General features: G+C 40.6%; 1 protein-coding gene across 1 annotated transcript in view; it reads right to left on the reverse strand.

Moving 5' to 3' along the window:
- Positions 1 to 5888: 5888 nt before the first annotated feature.
- The window catches only part of vegfd (vascular endothelial growth factor D), a 37347-nt gene continuing 30366 nt past the window's right edge, over positions 5889 to 12869 (reverse strand). The window contains 2 exon segments of the mRNA XM_034162294.1: positions 5889 to 6011; positions 11348 to 11513. Of these exon segments, the coding sequence (XP_034018185.1) occupies positions 5993 to 6011; positions 11348 to 11513 (185 nt within the window). The 3' untranslated portion in view covers positions 5889 to 5992.

A 12869-nucleotide genomic window follows, 5' to 3' on the forward strand; every position in this document is an offset into this window, starting at 1 on the left:
TCCCTTCTGATCAGTCCCCCTGCTTTCACTGCGCATGTGTCATTTTGGAGCAATTCACAGATTATCGCTTTGTTTCTGCTTCAAACTGCACTCATCATCTATCTCAGCAACAGATATCTGAAGCTTTTGTATAACAATCATTTCCACATAAATTCAGCAATAATTCACAATAAAAGACGAGGGGCCGATCAGAGCACGACTCCAGCGTGTCTGAGACTTACTCTCCGAGTCTGACTCTCTACATCCAAACTGATCAAAGGGAATAATGTGATTATTAACCATCAGATGACAAAGTGAAAACTCTTAAATCATTCCAAAGTCAGTTTAAGCAGAAACGAGGCGATAATCTGTTAATCGCTGCTGACGCTCCGACGTGACACATGCACATTGAAGGCAGGGGGACCAATCAGACTGCAACACCACGTAGACTAGTGTAGAGGATCGCTCAGACTAGGGGAGTGCTGAGACCTTCACTGAAAAAAGAGCATGTTTGAACCAACTTAAAAAGGTGTTACAATTTGTAAAAAACCTGAATGAATTAAGTTGTTTGAACTTAAGTTTGAAAGTTAAATCAACTCTAACTTACAAACTTAAGTTCAAACAACTTAATTCATTCAGGTTTTTACAAATTGTAACACTTTTTAAAGTTGGTTCAAACATGCTCTTTTCAGGGGTCCCCTGCTGGAGCTGTTGCCCTGCGACCCGGTCCCAGATAAGTGGTTGAAAATGAATGAGTGAGTGAGTGTGTTCAATCCTTCATCCTCATACTGACCGCCACTGAAAATCACCATTGATGCATTTGACCTTTTTTAACGTATTTATTCTTAATGTTGTCTTCGTATAAGTGAAGGGGAAAAGGCAAACTAAGAACTTTATTGTATTTGACAATAAATGTCTTGATCTTGAATCACATGCAAGACTCCAGATTCCCTTTTAGTCTTTCATTCTGTCTCAGCCAAACAATGCACAGTGTAAAAAAACATGTCACCATGCACGAATTTAAAAAAGAAAACCCTTTTGCATTTGCAGAATTGATCCTTCCTCTACACATGCATGACCATCATTGCAGAAACATTTTTCATAAAAGAAACAAGTCAATATTTCAAAGATAACAAACTTGACACATCTCGCACATAAAAGGTGTTCAGCAGGCTTCATCAGTCCCGATCTGCCTACAGTCACTACAGGTACAGAAACAACAAATATTAAAAGTCCACTAACAAAGCAAACTGTATACTTGCAGAATTGCATAATGTTCCAGAATGTGGCGACCTTGAAATGCAAAACAAGACTGAAGCAAGCACATTTACAAAACTAAGCTGGACAATGACATAAAAAAACTCCCAAAAGACAGTGACATTTAAAATCAAAGTATAATAAAAATTTTAGACAACGCCTTAATAACAATGAAGACACAATGACAATACAGACAACGTAACAAAGAATCACAACTAAAAGTTCAATCTTTCTGAAAACACAAGGGGGAAAACATAAAAACAGAAACATATAAAAATAAAATCCCAAATGCATTTAAAATAAAGCACAATTAACATCACCCTCATTTCATGCTCTTGTCACAAAACAAGTCACATTTTTTGTGACACATTTTTTTTATTATTATTTTATTATTTCTAACCCTACCCCCACAGACCCCCCCCCCCCCCCCTGCATCACCCCACGTTTCGTGCTCCTGTCACGAAAATGTGGCGGTTTTTGTGCCAGTATCACGACCACAGATTAATTTACATTTTGTGATGCCATCATGAAATTGCATAAGATTGGGTTCCATTTTACACAATACTTTAATAACGCTGATCAGATAAGGCCAGTTTAGAGAATTATTAACAAATTAGCCCACTGTTGGGCAATAAAGAAGATGAGAAGAACATGTTAGGAGACAACGAAGATGTCTTTCCAAATATAAAAAGTAGTGATTGGAGCAGACATCAATGGGTGTGATGGTGAAGGGTTAAGAAGTGAGGAGGACGTAATGGATAAATATGCTATAAGAAGCAGAACATGTAAGAGAGCAGATGGTGGTGGATTTTGCAAAATTAATAGAAATGGCTGGAATCAATACTTATTTTAAGAAGGAGGAGGAACACAGGGTGGCGAAAGTTGCACACAGGTGGACTGCATTCTATGTAGGAAATGCAAGCTAAAAGAAACTCCAGACTGTTAGGTGATGGAAGGGGAGAGCATAGCTACACAGCATCGGATAGTGGTTTGTAGGGTGGGTGAAGAAGAGGAGTGGGAGCTGAACCAAGTAATCAGGCTGTGGGAGCTGATGGAGGAAAACTGTCGTGTGAATTTCAGTTAAGAGGTGAGAGAGGGACTGGATGGAGGTAAAGTGATGCTGGACAACTGGAAAGGGACTGCAGATGTGGTGGGAGAGACAGCTAGGAAGGTTCTGGGTGTGATATCTGGATGATGGAAGTAAGATAAAGGGATTAGGAAGTGGAATGAGGAAGTACATGTTATGTGTCGGACGCAGCCCGGAGAACCGACCAGCGTTTGAAGGACCCAGTATAAAATAAGCAGAGCACAGTACAAAAGATAACAGAGTTTAATGAACATAACAGTGCTGTGAAAAAATATAAAAGTGCGCGGTCTGGCGTGGTGGTTTTGCGGTGCGCTCCCAGCAGCGCCAACGGTCCGGAGCCAGAACCAACCCGGACCCAAGGACCCCGCCGACACCCCCCAGGTGGCCGCGACAAACCGAGTCTGTGAAAGAAGGAATCATTATGTGAGTCCACACTCAACACACAGAGAGAACGCTCAAAGGTGCACAAACAGCAAACACTTCAAAATGCTGCAGCTAGAGTACTGACGGGGACTAGCAGGAGAGAGCATATTTCACCCGTGTTGGCCTCTCTTCATTGGCTTCCTGTTAATTCTAGAATAGAATTTAAAATTCTTCTTCTTACTTATAAGGTTTTGAATAATCAGGTCCCATCTTATCTTAGGGACCTCGTAGTACCATATTACCCCATTAGAGCGCTTCGCTCTCAGACTGCAGGCTTACTTGTAGTTCCTAGGGTTTGTAAGAGTAGAATGGGAGGCAGAGCCTTCAGCTTTCAGGCTCCTCTCCTGTGGAACCAGCTCCCAATTCAGATCAGGGAGACAGATACCCTCTCTACTTTTAAGATTAGGCTTAAAACTTTCCTTTTCGCTAAGGCTTATAGTTAGGGCTGGATCAGGTGACCCTGGACCATCCCTTGGTTATGCTGCTTTAGATGTAGACTGTGGGGGGGTTCCCATGATGCACTGTTTCTTTCTCTTTTTGCTCTGTATGCATCACTCTGCATTTAATCATTAGTGATCGATCTCTGCCCCCCTCCACAGCATGTCTTTTTCCTGGTTCTTTTCCTCAGCCCCAACCAGTCTCAGCAGAAGACTGCCCCTCCCTGAGCCTGGTTCTGCTGGAGGTTTCTTCCTGTTAAAAGGGAGTTTTTCCTTCCCACTGTAGCCAAGTGCTTGCTCACAGGGGGTCGTTTTGACCGTTGGGGTTTTTCATAATTATTGTATGGCCTTGCCTTACAATATAAAGCGCCTTGGGGCAACTGTTTGTTGTGATTTGGCGCTATATAAAAAAAAAGTTGATTGATTGAAGTTGACTTCCTGGCTTAATTACTAATCAGCTTCCCACCCTGCAGGCATGGAACACCCAGTTCACAAAACTCCACTGCAGAGGAAGCTGATTACATGACCAACATACAGCTCAATATAATAAGGTGTGAGGGACACCACATTTACTGACTGTATAAATGTTAGTCACAAAATCTAACGTACCTCAGGAAGTGTGCTGACGAGCGTGAGACCTCACCCCCTCCTCTTTCACAGACCATGCATCAAACCTGGACGTTCTCTGCATCCACTGATGATGAGATGGCTCCCGAGACGACGATCTCACCCGTCTGGTCACAAGGTCGAGTCTCTGGCAAATACACACTGTGTACTCCAGTCTTAAATGCCACCATGTTCCAATCCATGTAGATGCACCACAGCTGTGAGTCCTGATGAGCCGCAGGTGATCAGCCTCAGGTGATCAGGGTGAGGTCCTGATAAACTCAGCTACACAGCCACTCAGTCCCAAATGCGCACCACCTGGAAGGAAAAACAAAAGACAGGACAGAAAACAGAAACAAAAGACAGCCAGGCCCCCCCAGCCACACAACAGTACAGAAAAGTACGAAGAGGTAGAAACTGTCAAAAAAGAAATGGGACAGTCTGAGAGATATAGCATGTAGACAAGGGTACAAGGAGATGCACCATACGGTGAAGAGAAATGAGGCAATAGCTAAGGAAAAGGCATATAGTAAGCTGTACATGAGGTTGAACACTAAGGAAGGAGAAAAGGACTTGTACCAGTTACCCAGACAGATGTACTGAGCTGGATATGAGACGCGGGAGGGTAAAGTGATAAGGGATACAGATGAAAAGGTGCTGATAAGTGAAGAGAGTGTGCTGAGAAAGTGGAGGGAGTATTTTGAGGAGTTGCTGAATAAAGAAAATGTGTGTGTGTGAGTTTGTGAGTAACGGGGGCGGGGGGGGCTGGATGATGTGGACAGAGTAAATCTCAAAGTGTAACAAATTAGTAAGGATAGCTATGAAGAGGATGAGGAAGGGAAGGCCGGTTGGTCCAGATGACATCCCAGTGGGGGCTTAGAAATGTTGAAGAGTGATAGCAGTAGAGTTTCTCACCAGACTGTTTCATAAAATCTTTAAAGTGAGAGGATGCCTGAGGAGTGGAGCAGAAGTCTACCTATTTTGAGTTTTGAGAATAAGGGTGATGTGCAGAGCTGCAGTAACTACAGAAGCATAAAGGTGATCAGTCACAGCATGAAGTTATGGGGTTAGGTTTTATAGTGGAAGCTAGGCTGCTGTGAAAAGAGCACTACAGATGCAATGTTTGCTTTGAGAGGGCTGATGAAGAAGTATAGAGAAGGACAGAAGGAGTTACATTGTGTGTTTGTGGATTTAGGGAGTAGTGTAGTGGGATTGGAGACTTGGCTTGACACCATCAGAGAGGCAAGACGGAAATATACAGAGGGGCTCAGGGTATATAGGGAAAAGGATGCGTAGAATGGAGCCATCAGGCAGAAGGAGAAAAGGGAGGCCAAAGAGAAGGTTTAAAGATGTGTTGAAGGAGGACATGAATGTGGTTGGTGTAAAAGATGATGCACAGGACAGGGTGAGATGAAGATGGATGTTCTGTTGTGGTGACCCCTGACTGGAGCAGCCAAAAGAAGAAAAAAATTAACAAGTACAATAGACATAATTCTTTTTCCATATTTGTTGAGGTGCTTTCTGAACTGTCACTGTGATTTGCACCACAACAAATGCTGGAAGATACAAATTTGCTTGATACTCCTAATTAAAATAGGGATTACATCCTATGTTATGTTACAGTGTAGATTGTAATATACCCCAAATGATTCAAAAATAGTTTTATTTTTCTTTAATGTCTGTTGAAAGCTTCACAATGTCCTATCAAATCATCACAAGCTCTCTATTCATGTTATTTCTCTGTCACATGTAAAAAAAAAAACAGCTGCTATGTACACTAGCCCCCCAACACACACACATGCACACACACACTATTTTATCATCTCATTCCATCTCATTGCACAGAACCATGACAGTGTTTCTGCTTCATTACATTCCTAACCTCTGCTCAGTGTGATTCTTAAGAAGGAAAATAGTCCCACAGTCTTTTTCCATCTAAAGGTCTTTTTCATCAACTTAAGATAAATTTATCTTCAGAGCAAACAGCTCAACTGTCCATCAGAAAAAGGGCAATAATTTTTCAGTAGACAAAGAACACATACAAATCATAAAAAACAATTAACATGGTCGTGTGTTAATATCTTAATTAGTTGACGTGACTGACATAAATAGTACAGTAAATAAATTATGAACTCTTTTTTTTTCTCCGTCTCCGTATGTGTCTGGGAAGCAGATTGTCGTCGTTCCTTCCCGCGGTGGACTGCTAGTTTGGCGGCTTGCACCTGTCAATAAACGAGGGTACGATTACAAACATGGAGTGTGCATGACGTAAGTCTGAAAGTGTAGCAGCCAGCTGTCCTTCCCACTGTGGATTGCACAGATTTGCACCTGAGCAGTGTTACAACATGACATTGTGGTCTTGACCCAGCTGGCACGCACGTCATCGACGGAGAAATTTCTGCTGCAGTGGAATTTTAATGTGCAAGTTTTTCCTGCACCTGCTCTCCCTCCCCCAGCCACATAAATTACTTTTAGATTACAATGGGCTCCTTTTATAGTGCAGCAAATAACTGAAACAATACTTCACATGGTGATACAGGCCCCAAATCCAGCACAAATTCTCCTTAAACATTGCACTTTTGAAAAAACCAACAGGCCACTTGAATTTTCAATAGGCGGCCACATAGGGGTCAATTGAAGAATTACACAGGGGTTAAAATATAAAATGCTCCAATCATATTGAAAACTATACCACATTATTTGTCTGATCATAAAGATTCCACAAAGGTATACAACCCCTGGCAAAAATTATGGAATCACCGGCCTCGGAGGATGTTCATTCAGTTGTTTAATTTTGTAGAAAAAAGCAGATCACAGACATGACACAAAACTAAAGTCATTTCAAATGGCAACTTTCTGGCTTTAAGAAACACTATAAGAAATCAAGAAAAAAGATTGTGGCAGTCAGTAACAGTTACTTTTTTAGACCAAGCAGAGGAAAAAAAAATATGGAATCACTCAATTCTGAGGAAAAAATTATGGAATCACCCTGTAAATTTTCATCCCCAAAACTAACACCTGCATCAAATCAGATCTGCTCGTTAGTCTGCATCTAAAAAGGAGTGAACACACCTTGGAGAGCTGTTGCACCAAGTGGACTGACGTGAATCATGGCTCCAACACGAGAGATGTCAATTGAAACAAAGGAGAGGATTATCAAACTCTTAAAAGAGAGTAAATCATCATGCAATGCTGCAAAAGATGTTGGTTGTTCACAGTCAGCTGTGTCTAAACTCTGGACCAAGTACAAACAACATGATAAGGTTGTTAAAGGCAAACATACTGGTAGACCAAGGAAGACATCAAAGCGTCAAGACAGAAAACTTAAAGCAATATGTCTCAAAAATCGAAAAATGCACAACAAAACAAATGAGGAACGAATGGGAGGAAACTGGAGTCAACGTCTGTGACCGAACTGTAAGAAACCGCCTAAAGGAAATGGGATTTACATATAGAAAAGCTAAACGAAAGGCATCATTAACACCTAAACAGAAAAAAAACAAGGTTACAATGGGCTAAGGAAAAGCAATTGTGGACTGTGGATGACTGGATGAAAGTCATATTCAGTGATGAATCTCGAATCTGCATTGGGCAAGGTGATGATGCTGGAACTTTTGTTTGGTGCCTTTCCAATGAGATTTATAAAGATGACTGCCTGAAGAGAACATGTAAATTTCCACATTCATTGATGATATGGGGTTGCATGTCAGGTAAAGGCACTGGGGAGATGGCTGTCATTACATCATCAATAAATGCACAAGTTTACATTGATATTTTGGACAATTGAAAGGATGTTTGGGGATGATGAAATCATTTTTCAAGATGATAATGCATCTTGCCATAGAGCAAAAACTGCGAAAACATTCCTTGCAAGAAGACACGTAGGGTCAATGTCATGGCACAGGGTCAATGTCAACGAGCAGATGTGATTTGATGCAGGTGTTAGTTTTGAGGATGAAAATTTACAGGGTGATTCCATAATTTTTTCCTCAGAATTGAGTGATTCCATATTTTTTTCCTCTGCTTGGTCTAAAAAAGTAACTGTTACTGACTGCCATAATATTTTTTTCTTGATTTCTTATAGTGTTTCTTAAAGCCAGAAAGTTGCCATTTGAAATGACTTTAGTTTTGTGTCATGTCTGTGATCTGCTTTTTTTCTACAAAATTAAACAACTGAATGAACATCCTCCGAGGCCGGTGATTCCATAATTTTTGCCAGGGGTTGTAGTTTGGACTATCTATGACTGAATGTTATGGAGTTATGGGGTAAAAACCTTTAGAATGGTGACAAAGGTCAGTTTCAGTTTGCACAGGGGTCAAAAGTTAAAGTTGCTCCAATTTTAGTAAGAAATGGTGCAAATTGTTGATTGAGCTACTTGGATTAATAAATGGAATAGTTTTGACTGTGTTGAATGCTTAGTCTCTAAAGTAAAGGTCAAATAATGTTGACGTCCATTGAATTCTATGACATGTGACATATGTTATCCCGTAACGTGATAACTAAGCATGATATATGGTGCAAACTATTACTTTTTGAAACCCTATTAACTCAACCAATAATTTGCATCACCTTTAAACACAATTGGAGCAACTCTAACTTTTGACCCCTGTACAAACTGAAACTGAACTTTATCACCATTCTTGTTGTTTTTACCCCATAACGCCATAGAATTCAGTCATAGATAGTCCAAACCATACCTTTTTGGATTCTTTACAATCAGACAAATATTATTATTATATTATTAATGTTCTCATATGCTACTGTTTTTTCCATTTAATTTCATATCAGACAATGTGGTTTTGTCACGTTATGATTGACTGTGCTTTCTTCTTTTCTTCTTCTGGTGTTTTTTTAAGATGTAAAATGTATGTGCACCACTAGCTCAGGCAGTGAACGCTCTCATTTTGGCCGAACAACGATATACAATTTCTTTATATTTTAGGTTGGTGCGCGCCCGCGGCAGTAGCGCGAAAACCGGCCCGGCTATGAATTGGGCTCGGATACCGGCCTCTATTTTGGAGTGAGTTCCCACTCCTAAATGACCAATAGGAGAGCAGCGCTGGGATTCCCTTTCCTAAAAGACCAATAGGAGAGCAGCACTCGAGCCACTAGGAGAGAGAGGCCAGTATCTTGCCCAATTCAGGGCCGGCTGTCGGGCCACCGCGGCGACGTGCTTGATGAATTCCTGCGCAAAAAGTAGTTCCCAGATAATTGTGATATATTCCTGTGAGATAATGAGTGTATCTCATCTAAATCAATTCTAAAATTTACCAGTAATAAAATTATAAAGATAACTGAAGTTTTATGAGTGGCTCTAATAAATATTTCTGAAATGTAAAGTTTTGAAGCAACTTCACCTGTTATCGCTCAAGGACATTGTAAACATTGACACGGTGGAGTTTGATGAGGAAGAGTTCATATACGATTGGAACGTGTCATGGTCTGGCCCTTTTGGTCCTGCTGTTATGATTCTGGACCTTTTTCCTGTTACGTGCTCTGAGCATTTTTGTGTATTTTATTTATGTCATGTATTATAGTCATGCTTAGGTTATGTTTAGTCTTGTTCCATGTTCATGTCAGGTTACTATGATCAGTTTATGATTAGTTCTGTTTCATTGATTTTCTGTGTTTCACTTGGTTGTCATATATATAGTTTTGCTGTTTGCCTTCATTCTTGGTCCCTTATGTTGCTTTAGTCGTAGTTTAATTCTGCTCATCACATTCACTGTGTTAAACTTTAGTCACAGGTTTGTGTTATTATTTTCAGTGTTGCTTATCTGATTTTGTTCCATTTGTTATTTATTGCATTTTCTGTTATCTTGTTTTATTTATTGCATTTTGTAGTCACTGGGTTTATGTAGTCTCTGTTTGCGTATAGGTTGTTTTGCCACCTGGTTATCTTTTATTTCTTCCTTCAGTCATGATTTGTTTCCATGTTACTTTTGTTCTTATTGTGATGATTCACTTTTCAGTTCATATGTTCATGCCAAACAACATACAGTAGTTGTTTTGCATTCTGTCCTCAGTCTCTGATTTATCTTTGTTCTCAAATTTTGCCCTTCTTATTTGACTGCCCCTGCACCAGCCCTTGTGTCTTCGTCTCTCTCTGTGACTCTTTCTACTCTGTGTTTTCATCCACCCTCGCTGCGGCACCTGCTCATGTGTCTTTGTCTATTACATCACTCCACCCTGTGTTTCCCTTCCTTCACTATCCTTTCCTTCACTATCTTGAACTGTGCTCAACCTTTGTCTTCCCTGGTCATGTCCCCTTCCAGAGACTTCCCCACACCTGCCTCACATCACCTTGATTGTTTGCGCCTTTTTTAAACCCTCACAGTCTTACTGCTCACTGCCAGATTGTTGATTTTGGGTCACTTTCCAGCTCTGTTCCTCGCTCTGTTTTTGCCTGCATGTATTTTGACTCTGCCTCGTTTTTTGACCTTGATTTTGTCTTGCCTCCGACAGCTCTTACACTGTGTTTTTTGACATGTGGCTCTTTATTGTACCACGTCTCAGCCTCTTGCGTTTTTGTACCTTTGCCTCACTGCTGGACCACCCGTGTACCGAACCCCTGCCTGTTATTAAACCATTTGAACTTTATCAGTCTTGTGAGCTTGCATTTGTGTCCATCCGGTTTATGCCACACCTGATAGAATGTTTTGATGCCCATTTACAGTTGGCGATGAAAGACTTGGGTGTTAACTTTGTGTTAAAGTCAGAACAAGAAGCTGCACTGAAAGAGATCTATCTGGGAAGAGACACATTCTGCATGATGCTCACAGGTAGGCATTTGCATTGATTTAATTTTCACCAGGAAAATCCTCACTCTAACTAGAGCGCCATGCTGAACAGTGTGGCGAAAGTAGTCCGTCGAGCTATCCCACAATGCCAAAACAGCAGTGAAAATCCTCACTTCAACGAGAACGCCATGCTGAGCAGTGTAATGTAAAATGTTTGCTCTTTCTCTACACAAATTCTGCTCACACATTGTCAGAGGTAAATGAATAAGTTATTTATCCAAATTTTGCAACAAACAGGTTTGTGGTGATTTATGCCATTGTCATGCTTATTAATATCAGAGAGAGACATCTCATGGTGAAACACATCGGGCTAACGAGTGCGCTAGCAAGGCTAGCTGTTTTCCAATGCTTTAAGATAGCGCCCCTTGGAAGGCGAAATGTGGTACGGAAAAGGTTGACTGTCCGTCTTGATTGTTCACCTCTGACTGTGTATCATAACAGGGTTCATCTGTTTTGTCATTGGTCATTTATTTATCAGTAAAGCTGTATATGACAGGTTAAAAATGATTTAATTCAAAGGAAACACGTTATGTTTAATTTTTTAATGTATGATTCATATTTGGAACATTTGTGTGTTTTTGCATTTTTCTGTTTTCTGTAGTTTTCACAGTGCATGTGAACAAGAAGGAATAAATCAGCACCCGTTTGAAACTCTACGTTTTTAACCCAAGAGCCAACTACACAGCTTTCTATGAAATATGCTTATTGCTTATGCCTGCTTATAAATATGACTCTGCAGAGGGTTTCTGTCACAGACCTGCAGGAAGCATAATCGAAACGTCGATGCTTTGCAGCACAGACGGTGGAGTTGAGGTGACAGTGATGCATCTGTCGGGGTTGCAGAGAAGGTTCAAATCGGGGAAGACAGTCGCAGCGCTCCACGTCAATCTCACAGTCAGGAAACCATGAACTGAGCGGGAACTCTAGACAACAACAACAATTTACACAATGTGCTTTACATGAAAAAAAATAACAGTATAAGCTTGAATAAAATATATACACTGCCTGAGCAAACCCCTCCTCAGGTCTGACGACATACATCAGGAAGACAGACAAGAGAGACATGAACCAAATCCCAAATATAAATCACCATTTTAAAAGAAATATGATGATAATCATAATTCATTTACCAATCTGTGCATTTTCTATACCCACTTCCTGCAGTCAATGGTTCTGGGGGGTGGGGGTGGGGGACTGGAGCCTATCCCAGCAGTCATAAGGCCGCGTACATCCTGGAGAGGGTGTCATTGTATAGCTGGGCTATCATTATTGAAATAAAGGGCTGATAAATCATACACTTTTCCTATCAATTTTACTTCCCTGGAAACTGTGGTAATAAAATCAGGGCAATACAAATCTTAAAACAGGGTAATACAAAAAAAGACATTGAAAATGGACGATATGCATGGAGTGGTGTGACCCATGGACCCATGTACACTGGTAGTATTAACTTAACACTGGTGATTTTACTGTGTGTGCATATATATATATATATATATATATATATATATATATATATATATATATATATATATATATATATATATATATATATATATATATATATATATATATATATATATATATATATATATGAAACAGGGGCTTGACTTGTGCTCCAGAATCCTTGGATTAATTCTTTTTTTTTTTATTTATCTATCACATATTACACAAACAAACACAACAAATACATTACACAACAAATATCGGCCCTATACGAGTAACCCAGCCCACATGAGATACAAGAAAAAATAGGGCTGATAAATCACAAACAAGCTGATTGTAATTCATTCAGCTCTTCAGGCTGTTGTGTGGGCCGCTGAAGAGGAGGTACTGCTGGCCCACCACCACCAGTCGGCGCCCTGCTTGGAGTGTGGGCTTCAAGCATGAGAGGGCGCCGAGACAACAGAGAGTGACAGCTGTCACTCATTTACACCAGCTGTCACCAATCACCACCATCCCTACAAAAGCCGGATTATTACTCCACCTCCTCGTCGAGAAATCAGCTACCGTCTAAGGTAATTTCTCTGTTGACTCAAACCGTTGAGTGATAATCTGAACTTCTTTTGCAGCCGTTATCCTGTGGTGTTCTGCCTTATCTGTGGGATTGGCGTTTGGTGTGACAGCGACGGCTTCGCCTCACACCCCAAACCAGATAAGTGGTTTAAACAGGAGCTGCACGAGTGTGTGATTGCAGGTGGAGGTTTTCCCTCCTAGAAGATCTGTAGGTGAAGGATTACTGGGTGTGTGGATACACACTCACCATTAACTGTTTTCAT

The sequence above is a fragment of the Thalassophryne amazonica genome, chromosome 2 (genome assembly GCF_902500255.1).
Source record: "Thalassophryne amazonica chromosome 2, fThaAma1.1, whole genome shotgun sequence".
NCBI classification, from domain to species: Eukaryota; Metazoa; Chordata; class Actinopteri; order Batrachoidiformes; family Batrachoididae; genus Thalassophryne; species Thalassophryne amazonica.